The sequence below is a fragment of the Chrysochloris asiatica genome, unplaced genomic scaffold, assembly GCF_000296735.1.
Source record: "Chrysochloris asiatica unplaced genomic scaffold, ChrAsi1.0 scaffold00029, whole genome shotgun sequence".
Classification (NCBI taxonomy): Eukaryota; Metazoa; Chordata; class Mammalia; order Afrosoricida; family Chrysochloridae; genus Chrysochloris; species Chrysochloris asiatica.
In genome coordinates, this window is record NW_006408547.1 from 24018774 (window position 1) to 24032258 (window position 13485).

General features: G+C 41.5%; 1 protein-coding gene across 1 annotated transcript in view; it reads right to left on the bottom strand.

Moving 5' to 3' along the window:
- Positions 1-13485, bottom strand: part of ADPRHL1 (ADP-ribosylhydrolase like 1) — a 47754-nt gene that overhangs the window by 29530 nt on the left and 4739 nt on the right. The window contains exon 2 of the mRNA XM_006851521.1: positions 6890-7054. Within this exon, the coding sequence (XP_006851584.1) occupies positions 6890-7054 (165 nt within the window). The remainder of the gene's footprint in view (positions 1-6889; positions 7055-13485) is intronic.

The following is a 13485-nucleotide window of genomic DNA, read 5'->3' on the forward strand; positions in this document are numbered from 1 at the left end:
CTCCTCCAACACCACAACTCAAAGGCATCAATTCTTCTATGATCTTCCTTATTCACTGTCCAGCTTTCGCATCCATATGAGATTATTGAAAATACCATGGCTTGGGTCAGGTGAACCTTAGTCCTCAAGCTGACATCTCTGCTCTTCAATACTTTATACTTAGATGGGTATATATTTTGGTATTTTTTATGCTTTCTGATTGCCTCTAGGTAGATGTGATCAGGAGATGGGCTTTCCTTTTCAGTCTTCTTCCTGAGAAATTTCAAGATGCCACTGTTGGTCGTTGTGATGTAACTCAGAATTTAATTTTCAGCCTGTTTCCTTTTTAGTCTGCCTGTCCTGCTCCACAATCCCTGTTCAGGCCTTTTTCCTAGTGATAAACTGTTCAGGGCTGGCTGTGGCCATTTGGTTTTAAGTGGAAACTGTCTGTTTAAATTTTGAGGAGATCTGTGCGCATGCATAGTAGAACCCTCTGGGGGTGGATGTGGGGTGTCCACTTGCTCAGGCCTCCGTCTAGTCACCAGAATGGAGGTATGCAGACAGTGAGAAACCAATGAACAGATACAAAAAAAAAAAGAATGTTCACACCTTTATCTCTGTGGTTCTGTCAGGTGTCCGTGGCTGCTCTGATCCTTCCCCGGCTTGGTCTCACCCAAGATGGCGGCTCCTAGAGCAGCTGAGCATTTTGGATTAAAAAGCACTGAACTTTTGGCTTCTGCTACCAATTCCCCTAGCTGTAAGCCATCCAACCTTCTAAATATTCCTTTATATGTGGTTCAGAGTTCTGGCACCATCCCCTGAGCCTGCTTGGTCCAGTATTCTGTGTTGTTGTTGTTGACGGAGCTCCTACTGCACTTCCACCCAATCCACCATCTTGTTTGTTCTGAGGCTGTAGATCTTTATGGGAGCAGAAAGCCTCATCTTTCTTCTGCAGAGTGACTGGTGGGCTCAAATCAAGGATCTTGTAGTTCACAACCAGTGTTTATCTTATTTCAACACTAACACTCTGAAAGTATCATCACAGTGCCTGGTAAAAACACTAAGTGTGCAGTAGACATTGGCTACTGTTGTGGTGCAGTAGGATCAGCACTGGACTGCTAACCACAAGGTCAGTGGTTCAAACCAACCTGTCACTCTTTGGAAACCATTTACAGGATTGCTATGAATCAGAACCAACTCAACACATTTAACAACAGCAGTCTACTCAATATGACTTACTAAGCAGTCTACCATAATTTAGAAGATTTTAGGAAAATCTGTTTAATTTCTCAAACCTTAATTACCTTTTATTCTAAATGAAGATTGTCTTAGCTTCCTTTTAATGCCTCAACATAAGCACCACCCACATTTTAGCAACATTCTGGTCATGATAATAGAGTTTTCCCACCACGCTAAATGAGCTCTAAGCCCACTTCAGAATCAACCTGAGAGTGCATGATTCCACCAATAGTATCTTCAATGCAATTTGAGGCTCTTACTATTAAACACATCACAATTTCTCCAGCTTCTATCCATTACCCTATTGCAAAACCACTTCCACCTTTTAGGTATTTGTTAGTGCTGTGCCCCCACTTCTTGGTACCAAATCCTGTTTGAGATTTGCTGTGCTGCTGCAATACAAATACCAAAAGTGGGGGGGTTTCAGAAACAGACATTTATTTTCTCCCAGTTCAGGAGACTAAAAGCCCAAATTCTGGGTGTTAGCTCTCGGAGAAGTCTTGGCCCCTTTCAGCTTCTGTAGTCTTTCTCCTTGATTTGCTTGTGACTCTTGCATGCAGTGTTTTCTGTGGTTTGTGCTTCTGAGGAACCCCCTACATTGCTATTTGAGGAGTGATGGTGGCGCTGTAAATTAAGTACTGGACTTCTAATCTCAATGTTGGCACTTCAAACTCATCAGCTGCTCACGGAAGAAAGATGAGGCTCTCTGTTCCCACAGAGATTTATAGCCTTGGGAACCCTACACAGGGTTGCAATGAGTTGGAACCAAGTTGATGGCAGCCAGTGACAACAGTACTGGTATGGACCCATTAACATGACAAAGGAAACACTACTCCCAAATGAGATTACATCCACAGGTTATGGTTAGGATTCCAGCACATATTTTGGGGGAACACAGTTCAATCCAAACCAGGGATATTACCACATACATTGTGTTATTCAACTCTGTGGTGGTAGTGGTGGTTATGTGCCGTGGAGTCAGTTCCAACTCATAGCGACCCTGTACAGGGTTTCCGAGGCTGTAAATCTTTATAGGAGCAGAAATTCTCATCTTTCTCATGCGGAACTGCTGGTAGTTTTGAACTGCTGACCTTGAGATTAACAGACCAACTCATAACCACTACACTACCGGAGCTCCTGCGGTGAGGATAAAATTCACAAAAGCAGAACAACTCAACAACTTTTGGGTTGTGCTAAATAATTGCAAGTTATCATTATTTCATTTTGCAGGCTTTCATCTTTCAGAGGAAATTCTGAAAGAATTCTTTTTGTGCCCACTTATGCCCTGGAAGCCTTGTGTTTGGAAGGATACTGAACTGGAGTAGATGGTACGTCTGTGACTTCCACTCAGAGCTCTTCTCACAACCACTGTCAAGCACTCTACAAGGAGAGTCTTCCAGCAGGTAACACATTGCACATGGAAAGTGGGTGTGTGTCAACGGCCCCTGGGGACCCTGGGCCAGAGAAGTAATGATATGGGCCATCACATCGTCCCTACCCTTTGCCTGCTCATATTTTGCTTTTAAGTAATGATGACAACTAACACTCATACAAACAAGAAGGAAAGGGACTTTGTCTAATTTTCACATTGCTTCTTCCTTAAGGACTGTGATGAAATTCTCTGGGTTTAAGTTTACTTGTTGTTGTTGTTGTGATTGCCGTGAAGTCGGGTCTGACTCAGACTATCCCTGTATGGAGAGGGATTCTGAGGAGCGGCTGGTGAGTTTGAACCACCAACTTTGTGGTTCAAGATGACCTTGAAGTCCAGTGCACTATACTAGCTGGAACTAAGTAAGAGTCAAGGTGAAGTGGGTAAAGGATTCCTGGCTGAGCCATCGTCTCCTCCATGAAAACACCTACACAACAACTAAAATCATTATGAAGGCCGTTAGCAATAGGAAAAACCTTTTGATATTAAGTTAAATATCAGAGTACCAAATTCAAGAAGCATAATATACTGCTATGTGTGTCCTTGTGTGGTGATGTAGGATAATATACTGCGCTGCAAGGTTGGTTTGACCTGGAAGGCCAGAGGTTCAAACTCACCAGCTTCTCCTCAGAAACCCTATACAGTGTTGCTATGAGTCAGAGCTGACTCAGTGGCACTTAACAACAATGCAAAAATAATTTCATATGGACAAAAATCAGAACACAGAAATATGAAAACAAACACCTCTTGGAATAGGGTGATAAATTATAGGAATTAATTTTAGTTTGGAGTCCTGGTGTGGTGTTGTAGAATAAGCATTGGACTGCTAACTGCAAGAGCGGTGGTTCAAACCTACCAGACGCTCCTTGGAAACGCTATACAGGATCGCTGTGAGTTGGAACTGACTCAACAGCACTTAACCACAACAACAACAATTTTATTTTAATTAAGGTTAAAAAATGGCGGACTAGGCAAATGCACTACACAGACCCTCTACGTCAGAGATATGAGAGATAAAATCAAACAGACATAGATGAGAATTCTGGTACTATGAACTTCTGAATAAAGGTTAGAGAGGTGAATGGAGTGCTTGGTGGAAGGAAGAGACAAGCACAGAGAAAATGATCAAAGAACTGTTGAAAGAAAACTTTCCTAACATCATGAAGATGAGAAGATAAGCATACAAGAAGCTGAATGAACGCCAAACAGCACAGATCCCAAAAGAAAATCGCCAAGACATAGTATAATCATGCTTTCTAAAATCAAACACAAGGAGAATCCTGAGGACAGCTTGGGAAAAACGAAAAGTTACCTACAAAGGAGAATCAACAAGAGTAAGCTCAGAATTCTCAGTAGAAACCATGAAGACAGGAAGGCAAGGGGATGACATATACAAAACTCTGAAAGAAAAAGCTTGCCAACCAAGAATCATATGCCCAGCAAAGATGTCCCTCAACTACAACAGTGAAGTTAGGACATTTCCTAATAAACAGAAATTCAAGGAATTTGTAATGACCAGACCAACTTTCCAAAATACAGACTAGTGTTCTTTGAACTGAGAACCAACAACATCAGACAGCAACCTGAGATTACCATACATGACAACACCACCCAGAATTCAATCCATATACTGAACCATTTATAGTAAAACCAACCTACAAGACTGAAAATAGGAAACCCAAGATATCAATGTCTAATGAAGTCAACTACAAAGCAAAAAGAGGGAAGAATGTAGATACAGAACTTCCAAATGTTAAGGAAGTCAAGTAGATTTCAAGATAAAACAGACTGTTTTAATCAGGGGGAAAAATTAATAAATTACAGGGTAACCGCAAAGAAAAATAATATACCTGCTTATCAAAATAAAGAGAACAATCAGAAAAATTTAGCAAACATTAACACAACAGAAATGAAAATGAAATGACAAGAAAATCCACCAACAAAATGAACTCAGCTTAGAAAATTATATGGAACAAAGAATGCAGTAACACCACAAAAACACACATGGAAAAATGACAATAATCCATTCATACCTATTGATAATTATACTAAATTAAATGTACTGGATTAAATGTACCAGTCAAGAGACGTAGAGAACAGAATGGATAAGAAAACAGGATCCTTCAATATGCCCTCTACAAGAGACATATGAAAAAGATGGAGACACTAAATGCCTATCAACAGAAGAATGGTTAAACAAACTCTGGTACACACACTTATGGAATACGACAAAATGTTGAAGAATAAGGATGAATCTGTGAAACACCTCACAACATGGTTGAACCTGAAGGATGTTATGTTGAGTGAAATTAGTCAATCACAAAAGGACAAACATTGTATGAGACTAATGTAAAAAGTTAAAAAAAAAAATCTTGATAAAAGAAACATTCTGTGATGGTTAGCCATGGGGTATAAAATTATTCATTGTCTAGAGGATAGACACATTTAACAGGGGTGACAGGACAGGAAATATTCCACAAGAAGGAGGTTAGCAGAGGAAAGATGACGGTAGCAGGAGACAGGGAGGATGCAATAGTTAAAGTGAGTAGAGGTCAATGCTGCTGACTGTTGGTACACGGAAGGGATTGCAACCATGTCATAAAACCAAGTATATGATTCACTGAATGTTAAGACTGATGATCTGCTCTCTAAACCTTCTCTCAATTCACAATAAAAAGTTTAAGAAATAAATTAAATAAAGTTAAAATAAATAAATAAAAATAAAGGTTAAACAACAAATTTTCACATTACCTAGTTAGTTGATGATATGAAGAAATTAATATTGATGGTGTGATATTGGAATTGCAGTTATGTTTTTAAAAGGAGTTTTTTAGTGGTACATATACAAATATTCAGATAAATTAAAATATAATTGCTGTAGGAAACTTGTTGATTAGGGATCTTCATGGACACCTAGGTTACCAGTCCCTCTGTGTGAGACAGTACCTAAATACAACTTCATTTGTTGTGGTTATGTGCTATGGAGTCGGTTCCGACTCATAGTGACCCTGTACAGGGTTTCTGAGGCTGTAAATCTTTATGGGAGCAGAAAGCCTCATCTTTCTCCCCTGGAACAACCGGTAGTTTTGAACTGCTGACCTTGCGGTTCACAGCCTAATTCGTAACCACTTCGCTACCAGAGCTCCTTAAAAACTGAGGTGGTACCATCTTTATACCCATTCAATGTGGAGTTTAATGCATTTTCTACCGAAACAACCCGGTTGGTAATCAATGTACATCTGCACAGATTTCTCCCTCTAGTCTACCCAGCTCATTTCCCCCTCAGTTTGCATTTAGTTGCCATAGTGACCCCCCCTACATTTCCTTGCTGTCTCACTTGTTGGGGGTCTCATGAAGACTTGTGTCTCTGCTATTTTCTAAGAGTGTATTTTATTGTGGGGAGACCTCTCTTAGCCTACGTGAGTTTCTTTTTTGGCCTAAGAAATAGGAGTCCAAGTTCTCCAGCCTGTTTAAGAGCGATTCTCAGAAATCCTATACACGGTAGCTGTGGGTCAGAACTGACTTGATGGCACTTAACAACAACAAGGAGCCTACTGGCATAGTGGGTTGTCAAGGTCAACAGTTAAACCCACCAGCCCTCCGTGGGAGAAAGAAGAGGCAGTCTGTTACCATAAAAGCTTACAGTCTCAGAAGCCCTAAGTTCAGCCCTGTCTACTGCGAGTTGGACTTGACTCATGGCCGTGGGTTGGGAAGCAGTGGAACTGAGCTGAAGGTTGTGTGCTAAGTGATAACGACTCTGCACCCAATTAGGATCCTTATATGAGACACAGAGGATACAAGCTCAGGACCTTCAGAAGAGAAACGGAATTTTTAAGAGCCAGAGACCGTGATCTAAAGAATAGCATCACATCGGAGCATCAGAGACCTGTGGGGGCTGCACGTTTTCTTTGATGTTGGGGGAGAAAAATACAAACTTAGAGGAAAAGCACTGAAAAATATTCCTTAAAATAAACCAGGGAATAAAATACACCAAAAATCCTGTTAAGAAACCCCACTGCCAAGTAGACAGGCTTTCTTTAAATAGATGCCAGAGAGGGCAGGATTGACTTACAAGAGGACATACTGCCCTACAGAGGAATTTTTGGCAAATCCCTTGTCATCTCAAGCAAATCTGGAAATGTAAGGTGGGGCTAGTCAGAATGACAGCAGAGATTGGTTAGTATCCCAGAGGAGAAACACAGCAAGCCAGCTTTAAAGTGAGAATAAATGATTTCCTCTGACCCTTTTCATTGAACGGCGTGTGCCAGGCAAGGAGGTAGTTATCCGGCTTCAACTGCAAGCAGCCTTCAATAGTTGCTGGGTCTGGCCGATGCCCCGGAAGCTTCTCAACTATTTCCACGTAGTGTTTCACCATCTCTCGGTACAGGCCACTCAGGCACCAGTAGTCTGAAGAGAGGAAAGGAATGAACAAAAGTCAGTTCAAGCAGCCGGAGACAAAGTCACCTCTGCTCTGCCTTTGGATCAAGGGTTTCAGGCATTGAATGCTACTGCTGTGAGTAAATGCCATATTGCAACAGGGTTTCCAAGGCTGTAAATCTGTACCAGAGCAGAAAGCCTCATCTTTCACCCGAGAAGCCGCTGGTGGATTTGAACTGCTGACCTTGCGGTTAGCAGCCCAACGTATCACCCACTCTGCCACCAGGGCTCCTCAGTATCGACGATTGTTGACAACAGTAGCAATAATTATCCTTCTAAGTTAAAAGTCAAACCATTTTTCTTTTCAATTAAGAGACGAATGATTTTAGTGATTCATTACATAAAAGCTGGACTCCCTAGAGAAATGTACACGTAGACAAATAATTCACTTTAGTTTCCAGACATTAATTATATCTTGTCATTATAGTTTGTTAGTCTAGTTACAAATAAAAATCTAAAAAAAAAAAAAATTCCATGATTCTCATCCTTTGCAACATGTGAGAAACAACACCTGAGACCTGCCTTGCCTTGGCTATAAAAACAGACATTTTTATGACAAAACATATGATTCTCTGCTGCTTCCCAGTTGTTTTCCTTCTCCTGGGGAAACAGCCAAATGGGAAAGCAGTGCACTGTGTTATCAGGTATTTTCCCAGAGCACATCCCCGCAGTGTGGAAGGCATTTTGGGAATAAGTGTGGTCTTACGTTTCTAGAAGATTATGGGGCATGGAGGACAAAAGAAACTAACATCCTGTAAACACCTGCTCTGTGCCAGGCACTGTAGCAGCACCTTCTACTAGCTCATATCAACCTGTTGCCACTGAGTTGAGTCTGGCAATAGAAGTACACATCAGCTTTCTACTGGTTGTAATCTACACATCAGCTTTCCACTGGCTGTAATCTACACACCAGCTTTCTACTGGCTGTAATCTACACACCAGCTTTCTACTGGCTGTAATCTACACACAAGCTTTCCACTGGCTGGAATCTTTATGGAAGTAGTTCTTATGTGGCACTTCCTGGTGGATTTGAACTGCCAACCTTTTGTTTAGTACAAACTGTCTGCACCACACAAGGTCCTTACTACATGAGAGAGAGAGAGCACAAGAGAGAGCAAGGGAGAGAAAATCTCTTCCTATTATTTGGAAATTATAGATAAGGCTCAGAGGAGTCATGTGACTTGCCCAAGATCAGAGCTAGTAAGTAGACTTTGATTCCCAAACCTGAGCATTTTGCAATGGAGTTATTCTCTAGAGTGATGACTATTGTTCACACACCTCTAACATTAGGATCGGAAGTGCCTGGTAATACCAGAGAGCAGAGCTCTGTACCAGGGGAGGTCAGGCAGGGTACAAGGTGTACCTTCCAATGCCAGGTTTACAGTCCCCAACAAATTTGTATTCCGGCTTTGGATTGCTGTCATCTTCTCTGATGGAGGGTACATTCCTCTGCCTCTCTCTGGGGAGGATGTATGTGTAAGAAGGGAAAGGGAGACAGAAGACAAAGACTGCTCTTCCATCATGACTGGGTACTGAGTAGTACATACTGGAATGCTATTTACATGAAAAAACCAAAGACCTTTACATTGGTGGGAGCAGGGTCTTCATTAGGTCACATCAGAACATCAGGTGCTCCAACACAGAGAGATGATGAGAGATTAAAAATCATCATGTGACAAAGTTTCTCCCATCATCTGAAAAGCTTCAGCGCTGTCAACTATTACAGCAGGTGGAATGGGTGGTAATCTCATGCCCTTTGCTTTAACAGCAGCTAGAAAAAATTCAGTGGACAGACTGGTCTTTAAAGTCCTTGTCTCTCAACCCCACCCCCAAGACTGAAACTCACAGGGAACACATGTAAGCTTTATGGTGACCACATTGGTCTACTGGTGAGTGGAAGAAGGGGAAAGGTAGCAATGAAAAAATGGGTTGGGTTCAACCACATTCCATAGATTCCCATTGACATGGAGTTAAGAGAGAGAGAAGAGGAAGGGCTGGTTGGTCTAAAGTGTGGTAAGGCCTGGGGACACCTGGGCCCATGGACAAGGACATAGACACAGAGGGCTAGAGCCGAGAGTGAAGCATCCAGCTGATATGAAGTGAGGGGAGATGCACAAGAACACCCAAACTTGCAGATAGTACCCATTTGACCTAGCCTCAATGGCTTGATAGTCAGAACTAGCAGAAGATTAAAAAAAATTTTTTTTTTATTTTTATAAAAGAAATGAGGGTAAATTGCTACAATTTGATGAACTTGACCTATACTCATGGAGGTAGTAGCTCAAAATACCAACAGTGAGGGAAGCAGTTTTCACATCAAGTATCAGTGCTATCCCCTCTGTACACAGCGTAGATTGTTGTTGTTGTTGTTAAGTGTCATCGAATTGGTTCCAACCCATAGTGACCCTGTATAGGGTGTCCAAGGAGCAGCTGGTGAGATTGAACCACCAACCTTGCAGTTCAAACGACTTTGCAGTCTGACGCATTAGCCCACAGCGCCACACCAGGACTCCACACAGGGTAGATAGGGACGGATAACTTAGATATTGGCTACCTGAAATGAGGGGATAATAAAGGCTCGAAGTGACTGACTTACAAGTTTTTAAGAGAGAGTTTAGTTTAAGAGTGTGAGGGGGAAGATAGAGTTCCTACTGAAGTTTTCATCTTGTCTAGATGGATCTGGTTAAAAGAGATGGTGATAAGATTCTTATGATTCATTAGTGAGTAATTTTTATCATGACTAATTGTGACTGTCACAATTGTAAAGGTAGAAGTATTGTAACAAAAGCGGGGGAGTAGTTAATCTTACAGTCCAGAAACAGAGGACCCTAGGACCATCAAGGGAGAAGAACATGAGCAGAATGTGGGACCCTATCCAGAGAAACAGCGACACCAGAGATGGAGGCAGAGATGGGGACATTGAGAGAGAGGGAGCAGCTGAGGACTCTAGATTCATGGAAAGAGAGGGACTGAAAGATGGCAGCCAGGAGGCAGACTTGCAGAATGTGCCCTTTGGTGGTGTAAATTATTATACATTCCTGAGTGTTTAAAAAAAAAAAAAAAAAAGCTAAAATTGATAGACAGAAATAATATTAACTGATGGTACATAGAGGGGATTATAATCATTGTAATGAAACAAGGTGTATGATTTGTTGAACGTAAAACTGATCATCTGCCCTGTAAACTTTCACTCAATTCACAATAAAAAACTTTAAAAAAAGGCCTTGTTTCTCATTCTCTCATTCATAGAGAATGAGCCTCTTAAAAGGAAAAAATCCTCCGAAGACTCAGTCTCCAGTGTGCACCTTCAATGTCATTACAGACTTGGATGGTCTTTGCATTGCTATGATTCTGACTTGGAATAGACAAGTAGAAGACGGGACAAAATCTTGATTTGGAAGGAATCAATTTTGCAAGTCACATGGGAAGAGATGTTAACAGTGGTAATACTGCAAGAATAAAATGAACCTTTGTTTGCACCGAAAACCTCTGGCTGCACCGTGTGAACCATTTGGATTTGTTGAGGCCGTTGGTAAAGTGATCATGTGTTCAGGTCTCAGTTTACAGCCTTTCTGAATGCATTCCGAGGTTCATCAGCTTGGTCTTCCCGGATCTTCCCAGAGTCCTCTAAATGAGTTCACTTTATTCTCGAATCAGATACTTCAAAATGCCAATATTTAACTGAATTTAGATATTTTAAAGGAGAAAACCATAAAAGCAAAGGACCACAAAAAGTCATGACTTTTCAGGTTGGAAACTGATTTTCCAAAGCTGCGGACTCCAGGCACTTGTCACCTAAGTTTCTCTAATTTGTAACAAGAAGACTCAACTAATTTTTTCTGTCTTACATACCTACCCTCCTATGAGATCAAAGAAACTTTTTGAAACACTTTTTGAAACTACTTTTAACTCTCCCAACTAATGTCATCATCATAATAAAAGGTAAAATATGAATATCCAGTTACCTTGCAGTATAAATATAAAACAGTCTCCAAGAGTTTACTAATACAAGCAGAAATTCCACTTTCACTCTGTCATGGAGCTATTGATAGAGAAACCAGTAAATAGTTGGGGCTGGGCAGGACTCTTCTGTGCACACTTAGATAAGCACAGATAGACGGGCACTTCCTGTCACTTCTTTTCAACTTAACCCTTTCATTCCTCTAATGCCGGAACAGCTCCCTGGGTTCATTTGCTTGGTTAGGACCATTGGAGTTGTGGGCCAGCTAGAGCATATGACATTTTTTTTAATAAAAAGTTTTTATTGAGAATTGAATGATAGCTTACATGTGAGAGCATCAGCTTTACATTCATTCATCCTATTGTATTTCATTTCATTGCAATGATTACAATCCCCTACATATGTCATCATTCAACAGCATTTGCTTCCATTCCCTTGTTTTGTTTTTTTTAATGTACACCGAAGCACTCAGGAATATATAACCATTCAAACACCGAAAGGGTACACCCCACAAGCCTGCCCCGCCGGCCATCAGCACACAGCCCCTCTCCCTCCCTGAGTCCAGAATCCCCAGCTGCTCCATCTCTCCATGTCATCTTCATCTCTGCCTCCATCTCTGGTGTCACTGCTTCTCTGAATAAGGTCCTGCACTCTGCTCTTTTCCCTTGATGGTCCCAGGGTCCTCTGCTCCTGGACTGCAAGATCAACCTCTCCCCTTCTTGTGTTACAAAATGTCTACCTTTACATTTGCAACACTCACAATCAGTCCTGATAATAATTATTCACGACTGAACCACAAGAGTCTTATTCTCATCTCTTTTCATCAGCCCCTCCCAGACAGGTTGGAAACCATGAGTCTAGAGTCCTCAGCTGCTCCCTCTCTCCATGTCCTCATCTCTGCCTCCATCTCTGGTGTTGCTTCTTCTCTGGATAGGGTCCTGCACTCCATAGAGCAAAAGACATTTTATAAATACACATTAACTATAATGGCATGGGCCATCTCCTCATAGGCATTATTGAGTACTTATTCATGCCTTACTGACGTTAGTTCATTTAATCCTCACAGAACGCTCAGAAGAAGGTGGTGGTAGTGGTTATGTGCCGTGGAGTCTGTTCTGACTCAAAGCAACCCTGTACAGGGTTTCCGAGGCTGCACATCTTTATTGGAGCAGAAAGCCTCATCTTTCTTCTGCGAAACGGCTGGTAGTTTCGAACTGCTGACCTAGGGGTTAGCAGCCCGAATCGTAACCACCACACTCCCAGAGTCCTTATGAAGAAGGTACCATGGTAAATAAAAAAAAATATTGCTACCAAATCATAGAAAATTTTATTAAATAAAAATATCAAAATGTGAAGCTGCTGCTTCCCAACTTGCCCTGCACCTGGGTCTAGACACTTCCAACAACGCTGCTCCATCTCTCTGACCTCTCCACAGGAATTCCGCCCTCTTGGGTTTACCCCACTTCAAAACCACAGTTTGGAATCTCCAAGGGACTCAAGTTGTGTTCTTTTGAAATGCTTTTTGAGTTTGGGGAAGTCTGAAAGGGCAAAATCAGGGAAGTAGGGTGGATGGAAGGAACCCTGGTGGTGCTGTAGGATAAGCACTGGACTGCTAACACAAGGTCAGTGGTTCAAACCCATCAGCTGCTCTGCAGGAGAAAAGTGAGGCTTTCTGCACTTTTCAAGATTTGCTGTCTCACGGGTCTGGTGAAAGGAGATGGGGATAAGAATCTTATGATTCAATAGTGAGTAATTTTTATCGTGACTAATTGCGATTGTTGCAACTGTAAATGTAGAAATTTTGTAACATAAAGGAGGGAGGAATTAATCTTACAGTCCAGGAACAGAGGACCCTAGGACCATCAAGGGAGAAGAGCACAAGCAGATTGTGGAACCTTATCCAGAGAAGCAGTGACACCAAAGATGGAGGCAGACATGGGGACATGGAGAGAGGGAGCAGCTGAGGACTGTAGATGCATGGAAAGAGAGGGTCTGGGTGCTGGTGGCCAGGAGGCAGACTTGCAGAATGTGCCCTTTAGTTGTTTAAATGATGATATATTCCTGAGTGCTTTTGTGTACACACACATAAAAAAAAAAAACCAGAGGTAATAGAAGCAAATACTGTTGAATAATGATGTACGGAGGGGACTGTAATCATACAAAATTTGATAGGATGAGTGCAAAACTGATGTTCTCCCATGTAAATGATCACTCAATTCACAACAAAAACTTAAAAAAAAAAAAAAAATTACAGTCTCAGAAACCCTACAAAGAGTCACTATGAGTTGGAATCAACTAAAGGGTAGTGGGGGGGCCGATGGAGTAAGATTTCCCAATGAATTTCTCATCGAACACCTTTTGCTACCCTGGAAGATTAAGTAGGGAAAAATTCCTTGACACTTTTCCTCACTAATGCAGTTTTCAATTAAAAAAAAAAAAA